At 46.6% G+C, this 14,352-nt stretch overlaps 2 protein-coding genes and 2 long non-coding RNA genes across 9 annotated transcripts in view; 1 reads left to right on the top strand and 3 right to left on the bottom strand.

The window, feature by feature from the left end:
* Nucleotides 1-380: 380 nt before the first annotated feature.
* On the bottom strand, nucleotides 381-1,518 carry LOC109513286 (uncharacterized). The gene is made up of 5 exons (XR_002167707.1): nucleotides 1,504-1,518; nucleotides 841-1,412; nucleotides 617-770; nucleotides 487-546; nucleotides 381-412 (listed from the first exon to the last, which is right to left on the bottom strand). It is a non-coding gene; the product is annotated as an uncharacterized LOC109513286 (long non-coding RNA).
* On the top strand, nucleotides 1,113-7,209 carry LOC109513287 (uncharacterized). The gene is made up of 3 exons (XR_002167708.1): nucleotides 1,113-1,223; nucleotides 1,305-1,618; nucleotides 7,199-7,209. It is a non-coding gene; the product is annotated as an uncharacterized LOC109513287 (long non-coding RNA).
* LOC109513281 (uncharacterized) lies at nucleotides 1,653-7,575 on the bottom strand. Of its 6 annotated transcripts, none has more exons than XR_002167705.1 (10): nucleotides 7,320-7,401; nucleotides 7,103-7,128; nucleotides 6,974-7,013; nucleotides 6,856-6,897; nucleotides 6,714-6,775; nucleotides 6,234-6,334; nucleotides 6,020-6,096; nucleotides 5,811-5,959; nucleotides 5,565-5,685; nucleotides 5,165-5,334 (listed from the first exon to the last, which is right to left on the bottom strand). XR_002167705.1 is itself a non-coding variant. In XM_019865605.1 (8 exons), exons 1-8 carry the CDS (start codon nucleotides 7,556-7,558, stop codon nucleotides 1,748-1,750), a joined length of 552 nt encoding a protein of 183 aa, XP_019721164.1. In that variant the 5' UTR covers nucleotides 7,559-7,575; the 3' UTR covers nucleotides 1,653-1,747. The 6 variants fall into 6 exon arrangements, 1 of the variants encoding a protein (XP_019721164.1); XR_002167702.1 differs by having other exon boundaries at nucleotides 5,174-5,487; nucleotides 7,320-7,403; XR_002167704.1 differs by lacking the exon at nucleotides 5,565-5,685 and having other exon boundaries at nucleotides 5,171-5,334; nucleotides 7,320-7,397.
* A 3,739-nt stretch (nucleotides 7,576-11,314) lies between these two features.
* Nucleotides 11,315-14,352, bottom strand: part of cdc42ep4b (CDC42 effector protein (Rho GTPase binding) 4b) — a 32,971-nt gene continuing 29,933 nt past the window's right edge. Inside the window, exon 2 of the mRNA XM_019865603.1 lies at nucleotides 11,315-12,619. Coding sequence (XP_019721162.1) covers nucleotides 11,492-12,454 — 963 coding nt within the window. The 5' untranslated portion in view covers nucleotides 12,455-12,619 and the 3' untranslated portion in view covers nucleotides 11,315-11,491. The remainder of the gene's footprint in view (nucleotides 12,620-14,352) is intronic.

Raw genomic sequence — 14,352 nt, 5'->3', positions numbered from 1 at the left:
CGCCAATCGCAGCATGTTATTGCCATGCCCCACCCACTCTCACAGCCATCAGCGAATCATGAGCCAGCATTCCAGCTACACCACACCCACTTTCCTCGATTTTTCTGCCGGGGAAGAAAATCCCAGAAAAAAAAAAAATCCAGAAAAAAATTTTGGGAAAAAAATTTTTGATAAAAAAATAGGATTTTTTTTTTTTTTTTGGTTAAAGGTTTTAAATTGTTTTAAGTTATATTTTTGTGATGCGTTTAAGAATGAAGTTGAGAGTTCAAGTGTTCTTTGTAATCAAGCTTTATTTCTTTTGCAGAGTAAACAATCACAAAGCAGAGGAAAAAGTTGCAAGTTGGATGGCAGTCTGCTTGTTCCTGGGCGGCGAAGTGGTCGGCTCTTAAGAACGTGGGACAGGTGTGTTGACCTGAGAGGAAACACATCCGTGAGTTATGTGCAAGTCAATTTCTTGTGCAGACAAAGATGTGTTGGGCATGACACTTACGAGAGAGTCAGTGTTGGGTCTTTGGAGAGCAGGAAGCCGATCATGTTTACTGCTGTCTAGAGAAAGGAAAGGGGGGTCAAAAAAGTAGTCATGATGGTGCATTGAACGAGTGTAAATGTCTCCTACTTTTCAGGCTGGCCCAAAATTTGACTTCAGCACCTAGCGAATAACAGGAAGAGCAAAAAAGTGTTGGCTGCAGGTCTGTGCTTGTGGGTTGACTCCGGCGGTGAGCAGGTTACTCCCCCTTGTGGCACAGAGGACCCAAGAACAATCTTCAACTCTGAAAAACGAAATCCGGCTTATTGAAATGGAGACTTCTTCCCAGCAGGTGGCTCAGAGTCACGTTTCACCTCATCGCACTGCAACAGCTCCATCTGAAAGACAAAGCACAGGTTGGTAGACACCAATTACAAACCAGAAACGCAGTTCCGTTGTACTCTGCTCCTCATTTTTCAACTTGCTTCCCAAGTGTTGATTAACTGGAGACTGGAACCTTTTGCTACGACAGTTGCTCATGCTGCTTCTGTTCCAGTGACTCATCCAAGGTGGTCAAAACCTGCCAACACCACAAACGAGAGAGACACCCCCCCCATTATTTCGTAACTTTCAACGGCAACGTTGCAAATGGAGACAGCAGTGAGGACCTTCTGCAAGCTTGTCGCATTTGTCTCTTTGCCCAGCAGGTGGAGGGTCACTGGAAGCTGCACTGCATGCAGAGTCAAAGAAAAAGCAGGTGAGTGTGCTTGACAACAAAATATGCAGTGCTTTTTGGGTGGAGCTTCAGTCACCAGTCTGCGTGTGTGTGTGACAGCAGGTGGCTCGTGACGCCACGTTTCCTGAGGGCCTGCCGACAAGCAACGGGTCCAAACGTTGAAGAGGGAAGACTCGGATTCACAACGTCGATCGGGTCCTTGAGCACCATCTGGTGGACAAAAGCAGGACAAACATGCACATGTTGAGCAGGTGCCACTTCGCTGACAGTTTCCTCCCTCTCGCTCCCTGGTGCAACGCACCTGATTGGATAAGTGAGAGAGGGCCAAAATTAAGAGCCCCGCCACCGTTTGATTTGAGCCACAGGTGCGCCTACTCAACCAGCAGGTCAACGAGTTTCCGGGAATTGGTTGAGGAGTAGCTCAACCAATTCCCGGACCAAAACCAAACTTTTGACATTTCTGGTTTTGACACCTGTGCCCAATCTTTCGGAAATCACATGCTGATTCAATTACGAGTCGTCACACGTGTATAAAAGGGTTTGCTTCACTTGTGAAAAGAGCTGGACGCCTCTTCGACAGCGCGGTGGCCTGAAAGACATGGTAACGTAAGCTCTTGACTTTTAAATATTCAACATTCAAAGTGCCTCGCTCAGCACCCCGATATTTGGTCGCCATGTCAAAGACCTGCCACAGCCTCGTGAAGCCAGGGCCCAAAACTCCACAGGATGGCAGCCATTTTGTGGGTCGTTCTGTCAACGTGAGCCTGTGGAGACAGAAATGACAATCAAGACATTCAGGATTTAGTCTGTCCTGCGGCGGTATCTTAAAATGTGGCAGTTCTACCGTGTTGCAGTCAATTCGGCCATTCTGCAGCAGATGCAAAGCCTGTGGATAGAAAAAGAGACAAATTAGATGGGCTTGCTCCAAACGGTTCAGGACTTAAATTACACGTTAAAACGCACAGCGAGTGGCCCGTGTTCGAGTCCATTTGAAGATTTGTACCTGTGAACAAAAATGACACCATTAACACGCACACATGCACATTAGTTCGGTTTAATTGTGAATGTAGAAATGAGTTTTGTCTACTTACCCTCTCGGCAAACGTCGCTTTTGTCCTAGAAGGCTGGGGGGAAAAAAAAAAGGTTTTGTTGCAGGTGACGCTGATTGCTCACGCTCGAGCAAACATTTTGGCTTCGCATGTTAGCCAGGTGCGAGCACGTCTAAAGTGCTGTTTTCCATTCAAAGTGGGGGCCAAAGCGGTGTATTTTAAGAGGCTATTAAAGAGCAAAAAAAGTCACCTTGTTGGAGTTTACCTGGTCTTCTGGACGGGCGTGCAGAGCAGGAGCAGCGGGAAGACGAGGCGGAGGCTGTCGAAGGTGAGAAAGAATGAGTGCCTCGAAGGACCGGCTTAAATAGGCTTCCGCCAATGACGTCACTTCCGGAAAGAAAAAAAACTTTAAATTTGAAACAGGAAGTGAGAATGAAGATATTGTGTGGAGAAAAACTTGAGCGAAATGTTGAAGGCTTTGCTTATGAGCGGCACCGGGGCTCGAACTTGAGTTCACCAGTGAAGAATCCTTGTCGTATACCGTTGGACTGTCCTTCCACTGCGACATTGACCACGAAAACTTTATATCTATTTCTATCACGTAGTCCCGTTGAAGAATTGGTGTAGGTCTATAAATACAACCACCCGAAAAGTTTTATCAGTGAATTAGCGTGGTCGGATAACGACAATACTTGGTACCCGGGAAACCCGGGTTCGAATCTTGCTTTATTTATAAATGAAGCACATGGTGGGTCTCGAACCCGGTTCGCCTGACTACGACGTGATGTCTTTTACCATTCGGCCATCTTGGCGCGAAAATTTCGAAATTTTTAAATGTAATTACAGGGCGTTTAAAAAAGGGATGGGTTAAAAAAAAGGAACATGTTTGGTGAGACGCTCGGCATCTCTCGTGGAGTGTTCGCTTCTGGTTCAAATTTCTCACTTCGCCCCTGAACGAGGTGACGGAAAACAAGTGTTCGTCTCTTGCTAAATTTATAAACGGAGAGCAGGTGGAGGTTCGAATTCCTTCCGCCGCCTGCCTACCCAGCGATGTCTTTGACCACCAGGCCATCCGAGCACGGAAATTTCCGATTTTTTTTGAGGTAGTCAAAGGCGGCTGACCACACAAGTGCGGCTTTTTGAAGGTAAAAAAGAACATACTCTGTGAGACGGTTGGCGTCTCTCGTTGGCGATGTGACGGCACTCCAACCTCACCCATTACCCATCGAACCCGCCAGTATTTCCGACTGCCTGCCTCCAGAATGCCATCCTGAGATCAGGATCATGAGATAGTTTGCAAAGCCAACTTCGTTTTCGATTGAAGACGAGTTGCACAAAGAGATCGTGTCGTTTTGTCATTTTGCTTTCTTGGTGATCGCGAATAAAGTGCAAATAAAACACCCATGCGCACACTTCCAAACGTGCAAGCCAACTTTATTCATTGTTTCAAGATGCTTTGTAGATTAGGGCAAGTCCGCTGGAAGAGTTGAGATGCAAGTCTTGTCTGGATGCTTGCGGGGTGCTCTCTGCTGGTCCCAACAGGGCCGGGGGCTGAAGAACCTGCAAAACCGAAAGGATCGCGGTGAAATCAAGCTTCGGGGGGTGGGGGGTGAGTTGTTTGGGGCTGGTGGCGTGCAGTCGTAGAACCAGGCCGCCTTGTTCCGAGTCCACCGGCATGAACTCCAGCAGAATGCGTCCTCTTCCCAGCCTCTGCGCCACCACGAGCAGCCCGTCACACCTGAAGAGGCTCAGAAACATTTCGCTCTCAAACTCCAGCAGAGGGCCCGCTTTTGGCAAGGGGAATCAATAAACCCGATTTCGCTTCCCAATGTCAGCTAACAGCATAAAGAATCATTGTAAAATTCGACCACGAACTCGCCATAGGCTCGCGCCCGTCGTCGACGGTGTTGACGCTTCAAAACAAACAAACAACACAACAAAAGGTCTGAACGAAAAGTAAGGGCGCCGTCTGCTGGCGCCAATAGGAATGACAAACCTTCGACTGAAGTGGCCCTCAACTTTTCAAGAACAGTCCACCGAAAAAAATACAACGGTGAAATCAAACTTCGTTTTATATTGGGGAGGAAACTTTCTAGAGGGCCCCAATAACTTTTCCCCCTCAAAAGATTCACTGTCTTCGGGAATACATGCCAATCAATAAGTCCTCAAAAATGTAAACGTGGTTTGAGAAAACCTTTCAACGAACTGGCCCACACAAACATTGACTGGTAAAATGCTTTCACATCGTCATGTTCGCTTTTCTGTCCAATAAATCAACTTGAGTTTGAGTCTTTGCCTTTTATGATTAAATTCAAGCTCAACTCACTCGAAGCCTTTCATGCGTCAGAATCACAGCAGTGGAAGACCTTTCAAAGACTAAAGTCTTGAGGAGACAGTCATTCGTATGGACACAAGTGTAACACTGCTGGTCCCGTTGGTCTCCACATGACTCGAAACTGCAGGAATCGAGCTTTTGGGTCTTGTGAAACCCACGGGAACAGTGAAGAGACTGTCTGATGTGACCCAAGTGCAAGTCTGACCTGAAAACTCAAGTGGGCCTTTGAAATACTGCTTCAAAGCCCGCCCCAAACCACACCGAATTTCACATCCACCAATCACGGTGAGGCCGTTGTTTACATAACCAATCAGAATCAAGGGTTTTTGCATATCCACACTCACATTCCGGAATCCGACCAACAAGACCGGTGTATATTTGCATAGTCACGCTCCACAAATGCCCCGGTCAATCAGAGAACATCTATTTCACCCACTTTCCCTGAATTTTCCTGCACGGAAGACAAACATTCTGAAAGAAAACTTTTGAAAAAAACTGAAAATAATTTTTTTTTTTTTTTAAATGTTTAAGATTGTTTTTTTTTTAAGTTAGATTGTCGTGATGTGTTTAAGAATGAATCGTTTGTGTTCTTTGTAATCTAGCTTTTAGTTTGTGTTCTTTGTAATCAAGCTTTATTTCTTTTGCAGAGTAGACAAAGCAGAAGAAAAAGTTGTAAGTTGGATGGCAGTCTGTTGCTGGGCAGCGAAGTGGTCGGCTCGTGAGAGGAACACGGGACAGGTGTGTTGACCTGAGGAAAGACATCCGTGAGTTCCACACAAGTCAATTTGTTGTACAGACAAAGATGTTTTTGGCAAGAAACTTGCCAGCGAGAGAGACAAGCGGTGTGGTCTTTTATCAGCAGGAAGCGGATCGCGTTTATTGCCGCTTCGAGAAGGGGACACTTAAAAGTAGTCATGATGGTGCATTGAACAAGTGTAAATGTCTCCCTGCCTTTCAGGCAAAGTTTGGCTTCAGCACCTTGCAAATAACAGAGTAAGAAGAAGGGCAAAAAGTGTTTTCTGCTCGACTGTGGACTCTGGCAGTGAGCAGGTTCCTCCCCTCTTGCGGCACAGAGGACCCAAAAACGTTTTCCTCAACTCTGGAAAATGAACACATGCTTGTTGAAATGCAACTTCTTTCCAGCAGATGGCTCAGAGTCTTCACCTCATTGCACAGGCGCCATCTGAATGACAAGGCACAGGTGAGTAGACACCAATTCCTAACCTGAAACGCAGTTCCGTTTTACTCTACGCTGCCGCAGCAACTGGAGACTGGAACCTTTTGCTGCAACAGCTGGTCTAGCGTGATCAGCACCAATAGGCCAAGCTGCTACTGGTCCAGCAACTCATCCAAGGTGGTCAAACCTGCCAACACTGCAAACAAGGGACTCATCAAGCTCTGAATTTGTACCTTTCAACGGCAACGTCGAGGACCTGCTTCGAGCTTGTCGCATTTGTCTCTTGGCCCAGCAGTTTGAGGATCTCTGGCAGCACTCTTACTGCAAGCTGCGCTGCATGCCGAGTCAAAGAAAAGGCAGGTGAGTGTGCTTGAAAATTCAATGTGCAGTGCTTTTTGGGTGTAACTTCAGTCACGCTGTGTGTGACATCAGGTGGATCGTGATGCTATGTTTGCTGAGGGCCTGCCTACAAGCAACAGTTCAAGGACTTGGCATGGAATTTTGCAACAGGTCCAAACGTTGAGGAGGGACGGCTCGACTTCACAACCTGCATCAGGTCCTTCAGCACTATCTGGTGGACAAAAGCAGGACAAACACGCCTATGTTAAGCAGGTGACACTCTGCTGCCCGTTTTCTCACAGGTGCAACACAGCTGATTCAAATGATCAGATGATCAGCAAGGTCTGCGGAAGCCCGACAACGATCCTGACCATTTGGGTAAGTGTGAGAGGGCCAGGAATTAAGAGCCCCGCCACAATTTTATTTTAGCCACAAGTGCGCCCACTCAACCGACAGGTCAACGAGCTTTGTTGGTTGAGGAAAAGCTCCTGTGAGCTGGACGCCTCTTCGACAGCGCGGTGGCCTGACAGACACGGTCACGTAAACTTTTGAGTTTCAACCTTGCAAGCGCGTGGCTTAGTGCCCCGATATTTGGTATGCATGTAAAAGACCTGCCAAAGCCTCGTGAAGCCAGGATGGCAGCCATTTTATGGGTCATTCTGTCGATGTGAGCCTGTGTAGACAGAAATCAGAATCGACACATTAGGGATTTAGTCTGTCGTACGGTGGCTTCTTAAAACGTGGCAGTTCTACCGTGTTGCAGTCAATTTGGCCATTCTATAGCAGATGCAAAGCCTGTGGATAGAAAAGAGACAAATTAGATGGGCTCGTTCCAAACGATTAAGGACATACAATCCACATTAAAACGCACAGCGAGTGGCCCGTGCTAGATTCCATTTGAAGATTTGTACCTGTGAACAAAAATGACACAATTAGCACGCACGTAGGCACAATATTTTGCTTTAATTGTGGATTTAGAAAACGGGTTTTGTCTACTTACCCATTCGGCGAAACGCCGCTTTCGTCCTAGGATGTTGGAAAAAAAGGCTTTGTTGCAACGTGAGGTCGCAGGAGATATTGATTGCTAACGCTCGAGCAAACGTTTTTGCTGAGCACGTTAGCCAGGTACCAGCACGTCCAAAGTGCTGCTTTGCTTTCCATTCAAATTGAGCGAAAGCCGTGTGTTTTCAGAGGCTATTTAAAGAATAAAAAGTCACCTTTTTGGAGTTTTCCGTGTGGACAGGCGTGCGGAGCAGGAGCAGACGAGGACGAGCGGAGGCTGTCGAAGGTGAGACAGAACGATTGCTTTGTCGGCCCGCTTTAAATAGGTTTCCGTTGATGACGGCTTTTCCGGAAATAAAATAAAAACTTTTATTTTGAAACAGGAAGTGAATGTGAAGATATTGTGTGGAAAAAACGGAGCGAAACGGCAACGGCAGCACTCGGGCTCGAACATGAGTTACCCAGGTGGGAATGACAGTCCTACACCTCTGGACCATCTTTCCACGGTGGTGCTTTCCAACCAGTACGTCTCTTTCTTGTCATCAAATAGGACCTGCTGTTGAAGATTTCGTGTAGCAGTATAAATATAAGCACCCGAAATTTTTCACAAGCAATCGAGCGTCGTCTGAATGAATTCAGACCTGGTGTGCCCCCCCCGTAAAACCAGGGTTCGATTCTTGCTAAATTAATAAATGGAGTACATGGAGGGGCTCGAACTCGGTTCGTCTGACTACCATTCAATGTGTTTTACCATTCGGCCATTCTGGCTCAAATATTTAGCAATTTTAACATTTAATCATGGGGCATCAGCCATCCACACGTTCAGAAGTTAGAAAATGAACATGTTTGGTGAGATGCTTTGGCAACTCAGCGGGGGGTGTTCGCTTCTGGTACTCATTTCGCCCCTGGACGGGGTGACGGGAAACCCGGGTTCGACCCTTGCTAAATTTATAAATGTAAAGCAGATGGGACAGGGTTCGAACTCGGTCCGGCTGCATCCTCAGCGATGTCTTTTCCCATCAGGCCATCGCGGCACAAAAATTTCGGATTTTTTATATGTAGTCACAGGCGGACGACCACACGAATCGGTTTTTGAAGGTCAACAAAGAATCGAATTGGCGAGACGGTTGGCGTTTCTCGTGGAGTGGTCACTGATGGGACGAGCTTCGCCTGTGGGTGAAGTGACGGCACACAAACCTCACCCATAACCCTTCGACCCCGCCAGTCTTTCCTACCCCTACCTGCCTTCAGAACGCCATCCTGAGATCTTGGTTTTGCTGTTCGGTGCTTTCTACCGTCTTTATTCCCGATTTGCTTTACTGTTTGTTGTTTATGTTAATTGCTCCATGCACTTTGTATGCAGCGATGGCTGTTTGAAAGTGCTCTATAAATACAGTTGAGTTGAGCTGAGACCAGGAGAGAGAGTTTGTTAAGCCAGCTTCCTTTTAGATTGAAGACGAGCATCACAAAGAGATAGTGTCATTTTGCTTTATTGGCGATTGTAAATAAAGTGCAAATAAAACATCCATACGCAAACTTCCAAACGTGCAAGCCAACTTTTTTCATTGTTTCAAGATGCTTTGTTGATCATGGCAACTCCGCTGGAATAGTTGAGACGCAAGTCTCGTCAGGATGGTTGCGGGGTGGTCTCTGCTGGTCCCAACGGGGCCGGGGGCTGAAGAACCTGCAATAACCAAAGGATTTCGGTGAAATCAAACTTCATTTAATATTGGGCAGAAAACTTTCTGTCGGGCCCCAATAACTTTTCCCCCTCAAAGTATTCACTGTCTTCGGCAATGTATGTCAATCAATAAGGGCTCAAAAATGTAAAGGAAACCTTTCAACGAAGAAATACTATACATGGTGGGTTTTTTTTTCGACATAAACGCCTTACTATACATTGTCTTCCTTTTTGGCTGTAAAAAACGCCTTACTATACCTGGTCGTTTTTTTTTGGGGGGGGGGCTAAAACGACACATAGTAGTCCTTTTTGGCTGTAAAAAAACAGCTTATTATACAATCGGGCTGTGAAATGAGGAAGAGAGAATCCGAGGAAAGTTAAGGGGGGAGTGGTCTCGGACTAATAAATGACTAAAAACTAACATGTTTTGCAAGACCCCCCAAAAATGGCATGATGTGTAGTAAGATTAAAAACTGACACGTCTCGTAAGACTAAAAAAAAATCGCACGCTGCATCATGAGACTAAAAATGGCATATAGTAAGACTAAAAAAATGGCATGCCGTATCGTAAGACTAAAAAAATGGCATTGATGTATCGTAAGACTAAAATCAATTGTTATCGACAGGCGAGCAACCATACCCACCGTCACTGAGGTAATCAATCACTCCCTTCGTGCACAATTGTTCTCGGCAGGCTTGACGTCGCATCCACGCGAACCATCTGCTTTTGCTTGCTTGGGGGGGTGACTTCATTTTGATGGTTAGCACCCGTTGAGTTTGACTCAAGACAATCAGTGGTTCAGATTTTTTTTAAAGCATGTATGTTTTCGTTCATGCCTTCTTGATAACCTCTCATAAATTTACTCCTTTAATATTGTTCTGTCCAACGACAAAGATGACGCCATTTCACAAGCTTTTTCTTTTTTTTATTGAAAAACAAAAGTTGAATAGTGTTATTGTGCTGCAAAGAAGTAAATAGATGGCACAAACTTGGCAATAAAACATTCTTTTACAGCTATTTCTATTTAACAGACCCCCCCCCCCTCCTGCAGCTTATTTGCAAAGGAAAAAAAAAATATCAAGTCCACGCAGCTCAGACGGCATTTCACAGCAATTTGGTGGAATATTCCATCATTGTTTTCTTCTTGCAGCAGTTCCACAAACAGACTGCTGGATCACGCAACAAATTGTTCATCAGCATTGATGGCACAACAACTGCTCGGTGGATGATGATCATGTTTCAAATTTGGCCCTTTTACCTCAGAAAAGTATATGCATACAAAAGACTGATATGAAACAGCAATTCTATAAACGCAAGGAAAATAACTTGCGAATTTTCGCGACAAAGTGATTATTAAACTATACTTGGCTTAACGTACAACACACTGGACACCATTAGGTACACCTGCACCATACTCTGGATTCAGAGAAAAGCTCTTTCTAACTGTAAAAAAAATAAATAAATAAAATAATAATAATAATAGGTCGCATTTTTTTAAAATAAAATAATTACTGGTTATAGCATGTACATTTGCAAATAACCGTATTTTATTTCTATTCTCAAATATGCAAACGACATCGAGAAAAATACAACTCGTGAACTGGTAGTTCATATGTTGGATAAAATAGCAATTGTATTTTTTTGAATTCCATTTTTTTTTTTATAGGAGCTATGACATTTCATGTTCCGTATGTATATTTTTTCAATCTAATAAATGCCAAACTGTCATCATTAATGCAAAAACACTAACTCATAGCTTAGAATAAGACAGCGGCCGTAGGATGCATATGACTAAATTAGATTAGGATAGTGCAATGTACAACGTCAATAAATTAGGCAATATATTTTGTTTCCAAAAATATTTTCACTTAAAATATTAATTTAACATTTGTCATATAATAGTATTTTCTGTTTTATTTAGTAAAATGCAAACTACAACCACAACTAGGAGAACGGATCATATTTTGACCAAAATGTCTCGATTTTTTTTATTCATGTTATTGTCACGATGACGCAGGTGTACCTAAAATTGTGGTCTGCGAGTAATTTTTCCTTTGCTCTCCGTTCTTTTAGTCCTGTGCTGACAGGAACCGAATACCGTCACGACCGCATCCATTCGAGGAAGGAACTTGCCGTTGGGAGGCCAATTCTCCTTGCGTTAGCTAACGTCTACTTGACCAGAACCAAAACGCATACCTGAACTTTTTTACATTCTGTAAAGTACTTTCAATGCGACCTGCCATTTTAAGTGCAATTGGACGCCTGACTTTTTTTAAGACGAAAACAAAACATGGAATGGCCTGCAGATATGTTTTTTAGGAGTCAGGGGGTGGGCCGGCTTTAGGCAAAGGTTGGGTGCACCGCGCAACCTGGTCGTCGGCACATTTCAACAAATAGCCACTCATGTTCACTTTCACACCAAAGGCCAATTTAGCGTCTTCAATGAAGCGAACCTTCTTCACGTTTTGGGAACGAGGGAGGAAGAAACTGGAAAAGTCCACACAGGATCCAAGCATCCCACCTTCAAATTTTTTTGAACACATTCCCTGGCCACAACTTTGACTTTCTGTTTCAACACCGCGTTGCTGCGATCATTCAAAGATGGCCACCGGCTTTCCCAAAGTCGACGGACAAGGTGAGGTGACGAGTGACAGCCCCGGATGCCATAACTGATGAATTTCGACCCGAGGATCAGGCGTCCGATCTTAAACTCTGATCTCGTCGTCATCATCGTCCATGTAAGAGAAGTCGTCGTCGCGCGGCGAGCTGTACTTGGCGCTGTCCGTGTCGTTGTGGTGGGGGTACGCCGTCTTTTCCTCGGTGGTGGAACCGGAGCTGGACACGGAGCAGCTGTCCAGGTGCTGGTGGTGGTTGTTGTTGTTCCTGGCGTGAAGCTCGGGGCTGTAGGGCGCCACCATGACCTTCTGCTGGTAGATCATCATGCGGGGCGGCCTGGCGGGGGGCTGCCGCTCCTCGACGGGAGCGGGGTCGTCGATGAGCGGGATGTGCGCGGGCGAACCGTGGCCCTCGCTGCCCTTGCCTTCCTCGTAGCCCAGGTCGTCGTCCTCAAAGTCTTTCTTCTCCATCACGCTCAGGATGTCGCCCAGCATGGAGGGCCCGAGGTCCACGTGGAAGGACATCATGGATTCGGCGTGCTTCAGGCCGCCGCCGGCCTTGGGCTGCGACGGCGGCAGCTCGGCGATGTCGCCGAAGTTGCGCTCGTCAAACTCGGCGCCGAAGGTGGCGATGGCCGCCGGCCCACTGGCCGACGACACGCCCGTCCCCTGGCTTCTGCCGGCACCCTCGTGGTCGTTGAGGTACGGCAGGGAGATGGCGTTCTTCACAAAGTTGGCCGAGGCGGCGGGCGGCGCGGCGGCGGCGTGGTACTCGTAGCGGTCCCCGCGGTTGACCGAGTGCGAGCGCTTGCTGCCGCGGAAGGTGCGAACCAGCAGCGACGGCTTGGAGCCCGGAGAGTCGCGCTTGGCGTCGGGGGCCTCGCCCGAACGCGTGCTGAGGAAGGACGTGTCCCCGAAGGCGTCGCCGCCGCGCCCCACGTGCATGGTGTGCCGGAAGTCTCCCAAAGGAGCGCTGATCATCTCCGCCGTCAGGTCGGCGCGTGATCGCCGCTTTGACTGGTTGGAGTGGACCAGCTGCTTGAGGATCGGCATGATGGGACGCTTTTGGGGAGGAAGGCGGTCGATTTTCTTTGCTGAATCGAGGAATCTCCTGCGGCAACTTTTTCGTTGGCTTCGTCAAAGACACTTCTCGTGCTCGGGAATGTGGGCGGCCATTTTGGTTCTCGGACTCAAAACGTCATTTGCGGCAAATCCGGCCTGTGAAGAAAAACAAACGTTATTCTGTGCATCCTTTTACATTTTATGTTAGTTTCATTCCAACTCTGAACACACACACACACGTTTTTGAATTGTTTGCCAATTTATCAATAAAAAAAAAGAATAAATCACATCCATATGTATTTACAAGGAGCAAAATGTCTCCTTTTGTTCCAACATGGAAACATCTGTTAGACCAAAACAAAACCTTTCACCGGTTCGTGAGTCCGTCAGGATGTTGCGTAACACTTGTGAGAATAACTCCACGTCTTCTGTCAAATGTCCTTTCTTGGATTTCTCTATTTCGTTCTAAAAACGTTCACAGGTGGCCGACGCTCGCAAGCTCCCATTTTGGGCCCCCTTGATTGTTGCGTAACCGGCAAGAAGCATGAAGCGAGAATGCTGGTAGGGGAGAAAAGAAAAAAAAAAAAAAAGAAAAGCGCAGCGGCATTTCTTGGGATCATCTTACAGAGCTTGCTCGCGTCGCTTGGTCGAGATTTGTTACATTCTCCTCCTGACTGCCGTCTGTCTGTTTAGCCCGCAGCGCTTCGACTCGTTTCGGTATCTGCTCTGCTGTGAAAACATCAAAACTCAACAAGGGCAGCGCTTACGAATGAAAACTTTGCAGGCGGCGATGAGCCGTGATTCAAACCGGCGCTTTTAAAGCCAGCGTTGGGATTTCAAGACAGCTCCAGGGCCCGTTTTCTGAAGCTGAGCCACGACTGATCGTTACCTGATCCCTGAGCAACCGTGGCGTCATTTGCAATTGTCGGCAACTGACAAAATGGCCGCCCCGTGGAACGTATTCCTGTCAACATTTTTGCCGTTGACTTCCCATTTAAGAAGAAAAAAAAAAAAAAAAAAGCAGCTAACATGTTTGCGCTTCGGCGGTATGAGCCGGCCAGTGACTCCTGGCTCATAAAGCCCTCACGAGAGATTTTAAGGCCCACTAGTGTGTGGCTACCATTGCGCTAATGTTACTGACGTGAAAAAAAAAAACCTCACCGCTTTGTGTTTTTAAGAGCCCACGCATGAATAACTCCGCTGCGAATCAATGGCGTGAGCGCGATAATATATTAAAAAAACATTAGCGCGAGTGCTGGCAGAACCAGATGGTAAAAGACTGGATAAAAGCTAACGCTGTTAGCATATCCCCCAAGCAACTTCAGGCTCATGTAAATGACAATCTCGTTATTCTACCGCTGTGCCGGTGTGGTCCAAATCAATGTCTCATCGCTAGCCAACAAAAGTTTTCGGTGCACAAAAAGTCAGGAAAAAAGAGTCTTCTCACGACACGATGACAAAAATCACTTTTCAGCAATAACGGACTAATTTCAGGTTTTATCAGGAGAGCTACGGGCGAACAGTCACCCTCATTCTTTGATGGTTATGACAAGGATGACACTCGTGATCAAATTACAGATGGCACAAATGGAAATGATCCAATCCAAATCCGCAGGCAGAGGACGACGACGCCGCGCGAGCCGCAGAAGACGAGAATATTTTTTGGACTCCTCTCCAAGAAATTGATTTTGCTTGCTGCTGTTGACAATTTCAACAGTAGGTAGCCAAAGCGATCATTTTGGTCACGATGATCATTTTCATCGCGGACGGGTTTCATAGACCCTCTTTTGTCGCCAGCGGGGGAGAAAGGCCTTTACGTAACCGAGCACCCGCGGCGCCACATGACACCAACTCGGGCAGAGGCGAGCGGCGACAGGCGGGGGGGGGGA

This window comes from Hippocampus comes, unplaced genomic scaffold, assembly GCF_001891065.2.
Source record: "Hippocampus comes isolate QL1 unplaced genomic scaffold, H_comes_QL1_v1.1 scaffold58, whole genome shotgun sequence".
Taxonomy (NCBI): domain Eukaryota; kingdom Metazoa; phylum Chordata; class Actinopteri; order Syngnathiformes; family Syngnathidae; genus Hippocampus; species Hippocampus comes.
This window is presented reverse-complemented; position numbering and strand designations above follow the sequence as displayed.